This window comes from Mytilus trossulus, unplaced genomic scaffold (genome assembly GCF_036588685.1).
Source record: "Mytilus trossulus isolate FHL-02 unplaced genomic scaffold, PNRI_Mtr1.1.1.hap1 h1tg000396l__unscaffolded, whole genome shotgun sequence".
NCBI lineage: Eukaryota > Metazoa > Mollusca > Bivalvia > Mytilida > Mytilidae > Mytilus > Mytilus trossulus.
The window spans coordinates 130,493-142,919 of record NW_026963346.1 but is presented as its reverse complement, the minus strand read 5'-3'; the positions used below and the strand labels follow the sequence as shown (position 1 = coordinate 142,919).

Here is a 12,427-nt window from a genome sequence, read left to right as displayed (position 1 = left end):
TCAACCGATGCAAGGTCAAGGTTAATAATGTTATTTTTAGCGTGCCAATCTGCTCTTTCCCCCTCTCAGGTATGTGTTATTTAATTTATTATACTGAATATTCTATGTGTTTGTATTATCCCGTCAATGTGTTTGTATTATATATAAACTCATCATAGATACCAGGACTAAATTTTGTATATACGCCAGATGCGCGTTTCGTCTACAAAAGACTCATCAAATCATCGAATCCAAAAAAAGTTAAAAAGGCCAAATAAAGTATGAAGTCTTTCATTTTTGCTGGTGTGTTTTTTGTACATGTGACTTTTGAGGATCCCGTCATAACATGTATGTTATAGTTCTATTTATAATGCCCATAATGTTATTGTCCTATAATATCTTTGAAAATACTTTGAACGACAAAATTATTTTACTTGCGTAGTGGTATTAACCATATGTGGATTCTTAAAAATTCTAAAGAACTTCTGGATACTTTTAAATCTCGGTCTTTTTCTGAACTAAGTTCTTGCAATACTTTTGATTTTTTAACCCTGTATACCTCCATTACCCATGTGAAACTATAATTGTTTTGAAAATACTTTGAACGACAACATTATTTTATATTTTTCATGTGTGACGTTTACATTTTCTGACGTCAAACACGCAAAGCAATTCATGTGGTTGTAATATTTGATAGATGTGTTTTGTGCTTTTTTTCTTAAATATTTGTTTGGTTTGAGATTGTGACACAGTGATGACTGCTGTACCCATATTTTGACCATTTTACCTATTATGTCTGTTTTGGTCACGCATCGTTGTAAATATAATGGAATTTGATGCGACTGTCATACATGTGAGAGGTTTGGCGCTATAAAACTAGATTCATGAATCCACCATTTTCTTCCTTTGAAAATGCCTGTACCAAGTCAGGAATATGACAGTTGTTGTCCATTCGTTTGATGTGTTTTATCATTTGATTTTGCCATTTTATTATGGACTTTCCGTTTTTAATTTTCCTCGGAGTTCAGTATTTTTGTGATTTTACTTTTTTCTATCATTTTTGCCTTTTAATTGAAAACACTTAACTTTGACGTCATGTACATGATGTTACAGTCATTATCAGCTATTAGTGTATGTTTATTGACCTGATGACAGTTATGTCCAATGTTTAACAAATACTACTAACTTCACATGCATTATAGTAAATTGCAGCTGTTAATGTATGTTTATTGACCTGATGAAAGTTTACGTCCAAAGCTGACCTTAATCCTACTCACTCAACATAATAATAATAGTTCATTTAAGTGTCTGTGTATGTTTTTATCAACCATATGACAGTTGCTGTGTACACGGTACTCACTTCACATATTTGACAGTGAGAAAATGTTTACAATTGAGAATTGAGTCTACAACGGAGACATTTGAAGAGATCATCTCAAAAGTATGAATTTTGTGACTGATTTTACTAGGTACAGCTTTTATTACTTTGCTAACATTTAATATATAATTATTGTTGTAGTTAATATTTGTTTTAGAAAAAAACAATTGTAAATAAAAGTCATTCCTATATATATTAATGATATTTTTAAATTATTAGTTGATTTCTTGCTTGCTTGGTTGATATCAACATGATCAATGCATAAGTTCTTCTTAATGATCATGTGGTTGGTTGTTGGATGTAAACGTTGATTGGTTCCTTAGTTTATTTATTTATGAATTGATTTATTGACAGTTTGCTTAATGTAAAGAAAAGTATTGTCCAATTCATTGATTGTTTAAGTAACAAATATTTAACGAATATTCTTCACTCAGAGAAACAGGTTAAATATCCCACTTTAAAAAAAAAAGAACAAAACGGATACGTAGTCTACTTCCATGACTTTAAATTCAGTAAGGCAACTCGAGAATCCTGGAACATGCGAAAAGGAAAATACGATGGAATTTTAAGATTTAAATAGACACGAAAAAAAATCTAATTAATAAAACATAAATTTAGAGTACTGCTAGAGAAAGGGAAATTGATAAGGGATGATTTTGAGGAAGATGTCAATTATTGAAAGTTCCAATTGGAATTTATAAAATTCAAGAATATTTAAGAAGGGAACCAGATGCTCCGCAGGGCGCAGCTTTATACGACCGCAGAGGTTGAACCCTGAACGGTTAGGGCAAGTATGGACACAACATTCAAGATGGATTCAGCTATAAATTTGGATTGTGATTAAATAGTTGACACAGCATAGGTTTCTGACACAGAATGAATGTGGTCTAATAAACTTAAAAATTTTTTTTTGCCTTTGAGCAATTCACTATGCTGTTGAATATTAATCCTCTCAAAAAAATGTTTGAAGAAATTTTCTTTTTATTTATGAAATCTGAAATGAAAAAAATTGACCCCCCAATTTTTTTTTCACATCCCCCTTTCCCTTATTTCAAAACTGATCTCAATTCAAATTTCTAATGAAGTTTGCAACAATAACTACTCATTTAAATACATCATAAAATATTAAAATGTAACCAGATGCTCCGCAGGGCGTAGCTTTATACGACCACAGAGGTTGAACCCTGAACGGTTGGGGCAAGTATGGACACAACATTCAAGCTGGATTCAGCTCTAAATTTGGATTGTGATTAAATAGTTGACACAGCATAGGTTTCTGACACAGAATGAATGTGTTCTAATGAACTTAAAATTTTTGTTTTCTCTTAGAGCAATTCACTATGCTGTTGAATATTAATCCTCTCAAAAAAATGTTTGAAGAAATTTTCTTTTTATCTATGAAATTTCAAATGGGAAAATTGAACCCAATTTTTTAATCACATCCCCCTTTCCCTTATTCCAAAACTAATCTCAATTAAAATATTCTAATGGAGTTTGCAACAATAACTACTCATTTAAATACATCATAAAATATTAAGATGTAAAAAAACTGCTTGTTATCACAAATGGTAAAGATCATTTAAATTTATCAGTTGGTAGTAAAAAGTGAATATACATTGTATATTGTATATAACAAAGATTTAAGTTGATTCTAGACAAAGAAAGATAACTCTAATTAAAAAAAATTCTTGCAATAAGATATTTCTTGCTTACTATTCTGGACAAAGAAAGATAACTCTAATTAAAAAAAAAAAATTTGCTATTTCACAATATTGTGAAATTAGATATTTCTTGCCATTGCACAATACTGTGCAATTGAAAAGACTTGCTATTGCACAATACTTAATATAATAATTTTAGATCCTGATTTGGACCAACTTGAAAACTGGGCCCATAATCAAAAATCTAAGTACATGTTTAGATTCAGCATATCAAAGAGGCCCAATAATTTAATTTTTGTTAAAATCAAACTTAGTTTAATTATGGACCCTTTGGACCTTAATGTAGGCCAATTTGAAAACGGGACCAAAAATGAAGAATCTACATACACAGTTAGATTTGGCATATCAACGAACCCCATTTATTCAATTTTTGATGAAATCAAATAAAGTTTAATTTTGGACCCAGATTTGGACCAACTTGAAAACTGGGCCAATAATCAAGAATCTAAGTACATTTTAGATTCAACATATCAAAGAACCCAACCGATTCATTTTTGTCAAAATCAAACTAAGTTTAATTTTGGACCCTTTGGACCTTAATGAAGACCAATTTGAAAACATGACTAAAAGTTAAGAATCTACATACACAGTTAGATTCCGCATATCAAAGAACCCCAATTATTCAATTTTGATGAAATCAAACAAAGTTTAATTTTGGACCCTTTGGGCCCCTTTTTCCTAAACTGTTGAGACCAAAACTCCCAAAATCAATACCAACCTTCCTTTTATGGTCATAAACCTTGTGTTTAAATTTCATCGATTTCTATTTACTTATACTAACGTTATGGTGCGAAAACCAAGAAAAATGCTTATTTGGGTCCCTTTTTGGCCCCTAATTCCTAAACTGTTGGGACCTAAACTCCCAAAATCAATACCAACCTTCCTTTTGTGGTCATAAACATTGTGTTTAAATTTCATTGATTTCTATTTACTTAAACTTAAGTTATAGTGCGAAAACCAAGTAAATGCTTATTTTGGCCCTTTTTGGCTTCTAATTCCTAAAATGATGGGACCAAAATTCCCAAAATCAATCCCAACCTTCCTTTTGTGGTCATAAACATTGTGTTAAAATTTCATAGATTTCTATTCACTTTTACTAAAGTTAGAGTGCGAAAACTAAAAGTATTCAGACGACGACGACGAAGCAGACGACGACGCCAACGTGATAGCAATATACGACGAAAATATTTTTTGAAAAAGTACAATGATTTAGGTACAAATGTTGTGCTGACCTGAAAACCTTCAATTCAATGGGAGCCAGTCCCTACCTTTTTTGTGTGTTCTTTGGACCCAAACCCTGTTTATTTATTTTTTTAAATTAAGAATTGGTTCTTTATTTGGAGGATTATTTTATCAATCTGTGGGTCAAGAATAAAAGTGAAGTATTTGTTACTCGACATCATAGAAACAATCAATCAATCAACCAATATACAATATGCCCTTCTGTACGCTATGAAAAAATGTCGACCAATTAATATAAGCAAACAAACTAACCCCAATCGACTAATGAATGCAATTTCTGTCAAATATCACATGAAGCAAAATGTCAATCAATGAAAATGGCTATCTCACAACAATCCACACCCAACCAATCTAAATGATGAAGTAACTGATGTTCTGCAAATATTTTTTTCAATCAACCAATCAACCAACTTAGTGATAGACGAGGCGGAAAGACTTCACTCGAAAGTTTTACTAACATCTATTGGAAGTTATGTTAAAAAACTATTGTTCTGCAGAGTAAATCAATAAATAAATTAACACTTTTGAGATGATTCCTTACTTAAATATCTCTGATGTAGACTCTTGACTATCAGTTGTCTATTGTAAACCTTTTTTCTAACATGTCTATTACTATTCGAAGCTATTCATTTTGCTATTTGTGTATGTTTATCAACCTGACAAAAGATTAAGTCCAATTCTGCACACACACTACTCATTTCAGGTAAATACTTGACGTTTGTGTATGTTTATCCATCCAACTGATGAAAGTTTACATAATACTTATTAAACATATTACATATATTAATACACAATTTCGTTCAGTAAACAGGTAAAGTTGTTTGTTTTTGTTTTCTTTGTATTAACTAAAATAAAAGTATATATTTTTAGATTTAAAGAAAGCTTTTGATCTGGTTACTCATATAATTTTATGAAAAAACTTGAATATCATAATGTTTCAGATTATACACTAGACTGGTTTAAGTCATACTTGTTTGAACGAAGCAAACAAGTTAACGTCAATAACGGCATGTCTGATACTAAGTGCATAAAAAACTGATGTATCAGAAGGCTCTATCCTAGGGCCTCTATTATTTTTTTTTATATATCAATGATTTACCACTTAACATATAACATTCATTAATAGATTCATGTGCAAAAGATTCTACATTACATAGTAAAGGTAATGATGTACTTCAGTTAACTTTTAACCTTCAAAATGATATTCATGTAATTGAAAACTGGTGTTCGCAAAATTGTATGCCAAAAAGTGTAAATCAATGATTATTGGTTCAAAACAAAGGATTTGTTCAACTGGAAACAGTTTAGATATCAATATTTCAAATGAACAAATAGAGAATGTGGATTGACAAAAACCTAAATTGGAATGAGCAAATTGATAAAATGATACAATATCAAATAGAATCAATTTATTACAAAAGAAAGAAAATATTTACCTATGCATATACGTATTATCTATTTTAATGCTTATATTCTGCCATTATTTGATTACTGTTGCAATATATGGGGAAGTTGTTATGAAAGTGGAATAAATAAACTTAATAAGTTATTAAAGAAATCTGTTAGGGTTATAGTAGAAGCTGACATAATGACATCATACAGTTAAAATGGTTAATTGTTTAAAATTTAACACTGGTTAAATGTGGAAAAATGCATTCAATACCAAAAGTCAATACTTGTATTTAAATCACTCAATGATATGGTGCCTAACTATTTACAAGTAAAATTTACATTTTACTGATAATCAAAATTATTACTAACGTTCAGCTGATGAAAAACTTTTAAATATTCCAAAACCAAAAACAACTTTTTTAAAGAAAACATTTACATATTCAGGTTCTCAAATATGGAACAGTTTACCAAATAAAATAAAAATGAGTAATATACCTGTATTTTTTAAAACAAAATGTTACAAATTTTTCATCAATTGTGCAAATTAGTATGCTTTTTCATTATTATTTAGATACAATTGTATATTGTGTATAATATATCATTATAAAACTGTATGTACTTATAAATATGTTATTATTTTTTTGAGGATTCTCAGGAAGATTTGTTTTAACTAATGGGATCATCTTCTTGAAATAAAGATAATTTATTTTATTTATTTTTTTATTAATTTTACTTTATTTATCAAAAATACCAAACTCCAAGGTAAATTTAAAAGTAGAGGCTCCAAGGAGCCTATGTCGCTCACCTGATATGTTTATTTACAATTGATGCAAAAATTAATGCAACCGTTATACTTTTGCTTTAGATTAAGATATATAAGCTAAAAACTGCATTTTCCCCCTATGTTCTATTTTTAGCCACGTTGGAGGCAAGCAGGGTCATCGGGCACAGTTTTTAAACTTGATACCTTAATGATGATTTTGGCCATGTTTGGCTAAATTTGTGTCAGTTGTTTCAAAGTGTAAGACTTTTGAAAAAAATTACAAAAATTAACAAAAATTGTTAAAAATTACTTTAAAGGGCAACAACTCCTTACGGGATCAATTGACCATTTTGCTTATGTTAACTTATTTGTCCATTTTGCTTAATAAATGTTAACTTATTTGTAGATCTTACTTTGCTGAACATTATTGCTGTTTACAGTTTATCTCTATCTATAGTAATATTCAAGGTAATAACCAAAAACTGCAAAACTTCCTTAAAATTACCAATTCAGGGGCAGCAACCCACATACAAGTTGTCTGATTTGTCTGAAAATTGTAGGACAGATAGATCTTACTTTTATACAGATTGTCAAATTTGCTTTAAATGCTTTAGTTTCAGATATATAAGCCAAAAACTGCATTTGACCCGTTTGTTCTACTTTCAGCCATGTCGGTCATGTTGGTTGGCAGAAGGGATCATTGGACACATTTTTAAAAACTAGATACCCTAATGCTGATTGTGACCAAGTTTGGTTAAATTTGTCTCAGTAATTTCAGAAGAGAAGATTTTTGTAAGATTACAAAAATTTACCAAAATTTGTTAAAAATTTACTATAAAGGACAATAACTCCTTGAGGGGTCAATTGACCATTTTGGTCATGTTTGACTTATTTGTAGATCTTACTTTGCTGAACATTATTGCTGTTTACAGTTTATCTCTATCTATAATAATATTCAAGATAACAACCAAAAACTGCAAAATGTCCTTTAAATAACCAGTTCAGGGTCAGCAACCCAACAACAGGTTGTCCGATTTGTCTGATAAAACATTTTCGATAACGCAATGAATCACTAAGTTTTCTTTATATAAATAATCAGTGTAATCAATAAATCGAAATCAAATTTGCAGATTTTGGCAAAGAACTAGACCGATTATGTACTGTGATTGTACAATTCAAGATGGCGGTATACCCCTGAATTACCTTAAGGTCAAGTTACAGTAAATGGGCTATGTCACAGATTTCAGTAAAATTTGGCATACAACTCTGGCTCGATGAACTTCAAATAAAAATCGAAAAAAATAATGCATTTATCTCAATTATCATTTGAAATATTACTGATTGAATTCTTACTAAATGGGTGAACATTTGTATAGAAAGCACATAAAATCGGCGAAAACCCTTCTAAAATTTGTCTTAAAATCGCCAAATCTCTAATTCTACTCCATAGATTTTTCTTAAAAAACTATATGTTGTTGATACATAAATTTCCGTTATAATGATGCAAAATAAAGATAGGGTCACCGACTTCGTTTTTACGGTATACATCATTCAAAGTTGCGTTATTTGGGAAAAAAACCAACAAAACGTCGAAATAATTGTAACGTCTTTTTGTGTCAACAATATATAGTTTTTTAAGAAAAATCTATGGAGTAGAATTAGAGATTTGGCGATTTTAAGACAAATTTTAGAAGGTTTGTCGCCGATTTTATGTGCTTTCTATACAAATATTCACCCATATCAAAAGAAATCAATCTGCAATTTTTCAGATAATAAAAGAGATAAATGTATTATTTTTTCGATTTTCAGTTGTAGTTCAACGAGCCAAGGTCGTATACAAATTTTTAGCAAAATCTGTGACATAGCCCATTTACTGTTCCTTGACCTTAATACAAATTTTCTATGTAAAACTCATCAAACATAAATAAATCTTTTACTTACATCAACTGTTCCATGTTGTAGATCTGACCATTCACCAGTGAACTCGTGTGTAATTTTACATGTCTCACAATAATATTTTGTATCCTGATCTTCACAAAAGTCATTTGATCCTGTTACAGACTCTGGTTTTGTTTGGCCACATTCCCACTTTTTCTCAAATTTTACATTGGGCATCTTAAATCTTGTGCTTATTATCTTGATTATTTCCTCTGTCATAAAGTCAGCAATGTATTTGTACAAACCTCTTTCAATTTGTTCCCCAAATTGCAAAACTTGAATTTGAATAGCATTTGGACATTTTATAACGAGTAATTTTCTTAATTTTGTTATCATCTGTAACTCAAATACAGCAGTTCCACTGAAAAGGGCAATTTGCTTTTTATCCTGTTTAGTAGCAGCAACTTCTGCAACTCTATACTTCCTGCTCAGTGCAGCAATTAAATGATTAATTAGATGTGGTGGAAGAAACCTAAACTTGAAACATAACCAGGTGGATTTCTTACAAGTATCTTTGGTAACATTAAACATTTCATATATGTCATATTCTGGTTTTGATTTGACCATGCAAGGTACATAGTAGCAAGGTTTTTCATCAGCATCGTCAATGGTTACACATATGATAATATCAAACTTCTCCATAATATTCAGGATAGCATCTTTATGTCTATCATGTTTGCTCAAAATGTTTTTTTCATTGTTAAAAATATCTTCTAAAACTTCACTATGCAATATTCCTCTAAGATTTAAATCTTCCAATTTGTCCTTCATTCTATGTCTGCTGATATCTGATTGAAATTTCTTTGCTGTTACTATGCATTTAAAGGCATCAGATAACCACTGGGTATCTAAAACAATAAATTCGGGAAGATCCTCAAAATAAACTAAAGCTCTGATTTCATGGTGCAATTTCAAAAACAACATTAGTTCTTCCGTATTCATTGGCATGAGTGTTTTAAGAGATATTTGCTCAAGTTCCTTTAAGGTTATAATTGGAATTGATAACCCTTTCTTCCTCTCTTGAAGACATTTTTCCAGTTGAATAAATTTCAATGGATATTCTTTATTCCACGATTTCATTCCTCTGGCTAAGTTTAAGATGTCCTGTTTTATTTTCTGGAATACAACATCATCATCTTTTGTATTTGAAATGAAGTATTCAGATCGTATATGTCCACAGGCATCATCTGAAACATCTTTCACATAGCTTTGAATCTGCTTCTTGCATTCGATCTCTATCTGTAATAAAAAAAAAATCTTTAATAGGTCTGACACAGGAAACTGTAAAAACATGTCAATACTAATTTATCATTGTTAAATTCATTTGAAACAAGTTACTGCTGTTAATGTTAATCCAATTCTTAAACCAAGGCATTATATATAATAAGTCTTCTGTGCACGATTTTTTAAATTTTTTACGCATCCATATCGTATAATCGTCAAAAAAAATATTTCACTCGGTCAGTGTTGTTGTGAAAATATCGCATCTAATTAATGGTCGTGTTTTGAAGCCAAAGTTTACTGATTGTCACCTTTGTAAACAATTAACAAAGAAGCATGGATATTGAGGTAAGCACGTGTATAACATGTACAATAGGATATAGTTTATTTCGATGATTGAGCGATGTTTACGTTTGTTGACACTCTCTGCCAATTTGGTTTTCCCCTTCGCACTTGTGTATTGCAATCACCAGATTTTTACGAGAAAGGTCACGCTGAGGTAACTGCATATGGAAAACATGTTGGCCAATTATTGTCTTGGAAGCCAATAATTAAAAAAAGTATCTTTCTTCTAAATTTGGAATTTTCTTCAGAAAAAAGTATATATATATATGTACATAAGTTGACATGGCAAACATTGACATGATAGATACAATGTGTCTTGTTTTAGGAAGGGATATTTTCCCCTTTGTAAAAAAATCAATGATTCAAACAAAAAATTCACTGAAACTGACATTAAGATGCTTGATTTCTAAATTGACAACATATTTGTTACGTTTGATGGACATGTTTTTCAACATATAATTGGCATTCCCATGGGAACCAACTGACCTCATTTTCTCGCCAACTTGTTCCTTAATTCATATGAGGCTGAATTCATACCTGAGCTTCTCAGAAAGAATGAAAAGAAGCCAGAAATATTCTTTAACTTCACTTTCCACTATATAGATTGGTTATGTCCTCTCAACGGAAGTTTAATGATAAGGGTCTCTCATGAATTTCTCTATATACAATTTCTCTTTATCAGTTATTTTTTCCCAAAAATACACAACAAGAGCGCACACGCTGAAATGTCTCGCCTTCTTTACTTATCATTGATATTATGTTGATAGTCCTAAATCTAAAGCTTTATTACAACTGTCAAATAAACTTAACAGTAACCAAGAATTGACCAATGAACCATGAAAATGAGGTCAAGGTCAGATGAACCATGCCAGGCAGACAAGTACAGCTAAAAAAATGTCCATACAACAAATACAGTCAACCTATTGCTTAAAACTTAAGAATAAAATGCTCTGCAGGGCGCAGCTTGATATGACCGCAGAGGTCGAAACCTGAACAGTTGGGGCAAGCATGGACACAACATTCAAGCTTGATAAAGCTCTGAACTTGGGTTGTGATTAAATAGTTGACACAGAATTAATGTCGTCTAAGAACTTAAACTATTTAAATTGGACATTTACCTTTTATGGTCTAATATCCAAAATCTAAATACATGGTTAGATTCATCATATCAAAGAACACCAAGAATTCATTTTTTTATGAAATCAGATAAAGTTCAATTTTGGACCCTTGAGACCTCAATGTGGATGAATTGGATAACAGGACTCAAATATCAAAAATCTAAATACATGGTTAGATTCAGCATATCAGAGTCCCAATAACACATGAATAATTCAATTTTTGTTGAAATCAAACAAAGTTTAATTTTGGATCCCGATTTGGACCAACTTGAAAACTGGGACAATAATCAAAAATCTAAGTACGTGTTTAGATTCAGCATATCAAAGAACCCCAATAATTCAATGTTTGTTAAAATCAAATTTAGTTTAATTTTGGACCCTTTGGACCTTAATGTAGACCAATTTGAAAACAGGACCCAAAATTAAGAATCTGAATACACAGTTAGAATTGGCATATCAAAAAACCCCAATAATTTATTTTTTGATGAAATCAAACAAAGTTTAATTTTGGACCCTTTTGGACACTAATTCGTTGGGACCAAAACTTTCAAAATCAATCCAAACCTCCCTTTTGTGGTCATAAACCTTGTGTTAAAATTTCATAGATTTCTACAAACTAATACTAAAGTTATTGTGCAAAAATTAAGGAAAATGCTTATTTGGGACCTGTTTTGTGCCCCTAATTCCTAAACTGTTGGGACTTAAACTCCCAAAATCAATCCAACCTTCCATTTGTGGTCATAGACCTTATGTTAAAATTTCATAGATTTCTGTTTACTTATACTAAAGTTATTGTGCGAAAACCAAGAAAAATGATTATTTCGGCCCTTTTTGGCCCCTAATTCCTAAACTGTTGGGACCAAAAAACCCAAAATCAATCCAAACCTTCCTTTTATGGTCATAAACCTTGTGTTTAAATTTCATAGATTTCTATTTACTTTTACTTTTAAGAAAAAGGTTGTTGTACATCAAATGAAAGGTCATAATGTATACATTGTATGCTTGTCGTATATCAAATAAAGGTTGTACAAATTACATTACGAAAACATTTCAAACAAACAATTGAGATACTAGTTTATATATTTATTTGTATAATCAAAGTTATTCTTGTATGGAAACAAAATGGAGCCATAAATAAACAAAATTCCTAAGTAAGAAAAGAGTGAATTTTATTTGATATCTTCTTTAGGCTTTATCAAGTATGAATCGAAAAATGATTTTAATATATATTTCTAATTCCTGAAATAAACCCAAAAGTTATAATATTAAGACCATATATATAAGCACTTTTCAGGCTTCAAGCATCATTATTATTGTTTGTTATGGATAT

General features: G+C 30.5%; 2 protein-coding genes across 2 annotated transcripts in view; both read right to left on the bottom strand.

Annotated features, from left to right (window-relative positions):
- Positions 1–12,427, bottom strand: part of LOC134702070 (uncharacterized) — a 252,744-nt gene that overhangs the window by 176,113 nt on the left and 64,204 nt on the right. The gene's annotated exons all lie outside the window — the stretch shown is intronic.
- Positions 1–12,427, bottom strand: part of LOC134702076 (uncharacterized) — a 53,305-nt gene that overhangs the window by 3,907 nt on the left and 36,971 nt on the right. The window contains exon 6 of the mRNA XM_063563169.1: positions 8,417–9,652. Coding sequence (XP_063419239.1) covers positions 8,417–9,652 — 1,236 coding nt within the window. The remainder of the gene's footprint in view (positions 1–8,416; positions 9,653–12,427) is intronic.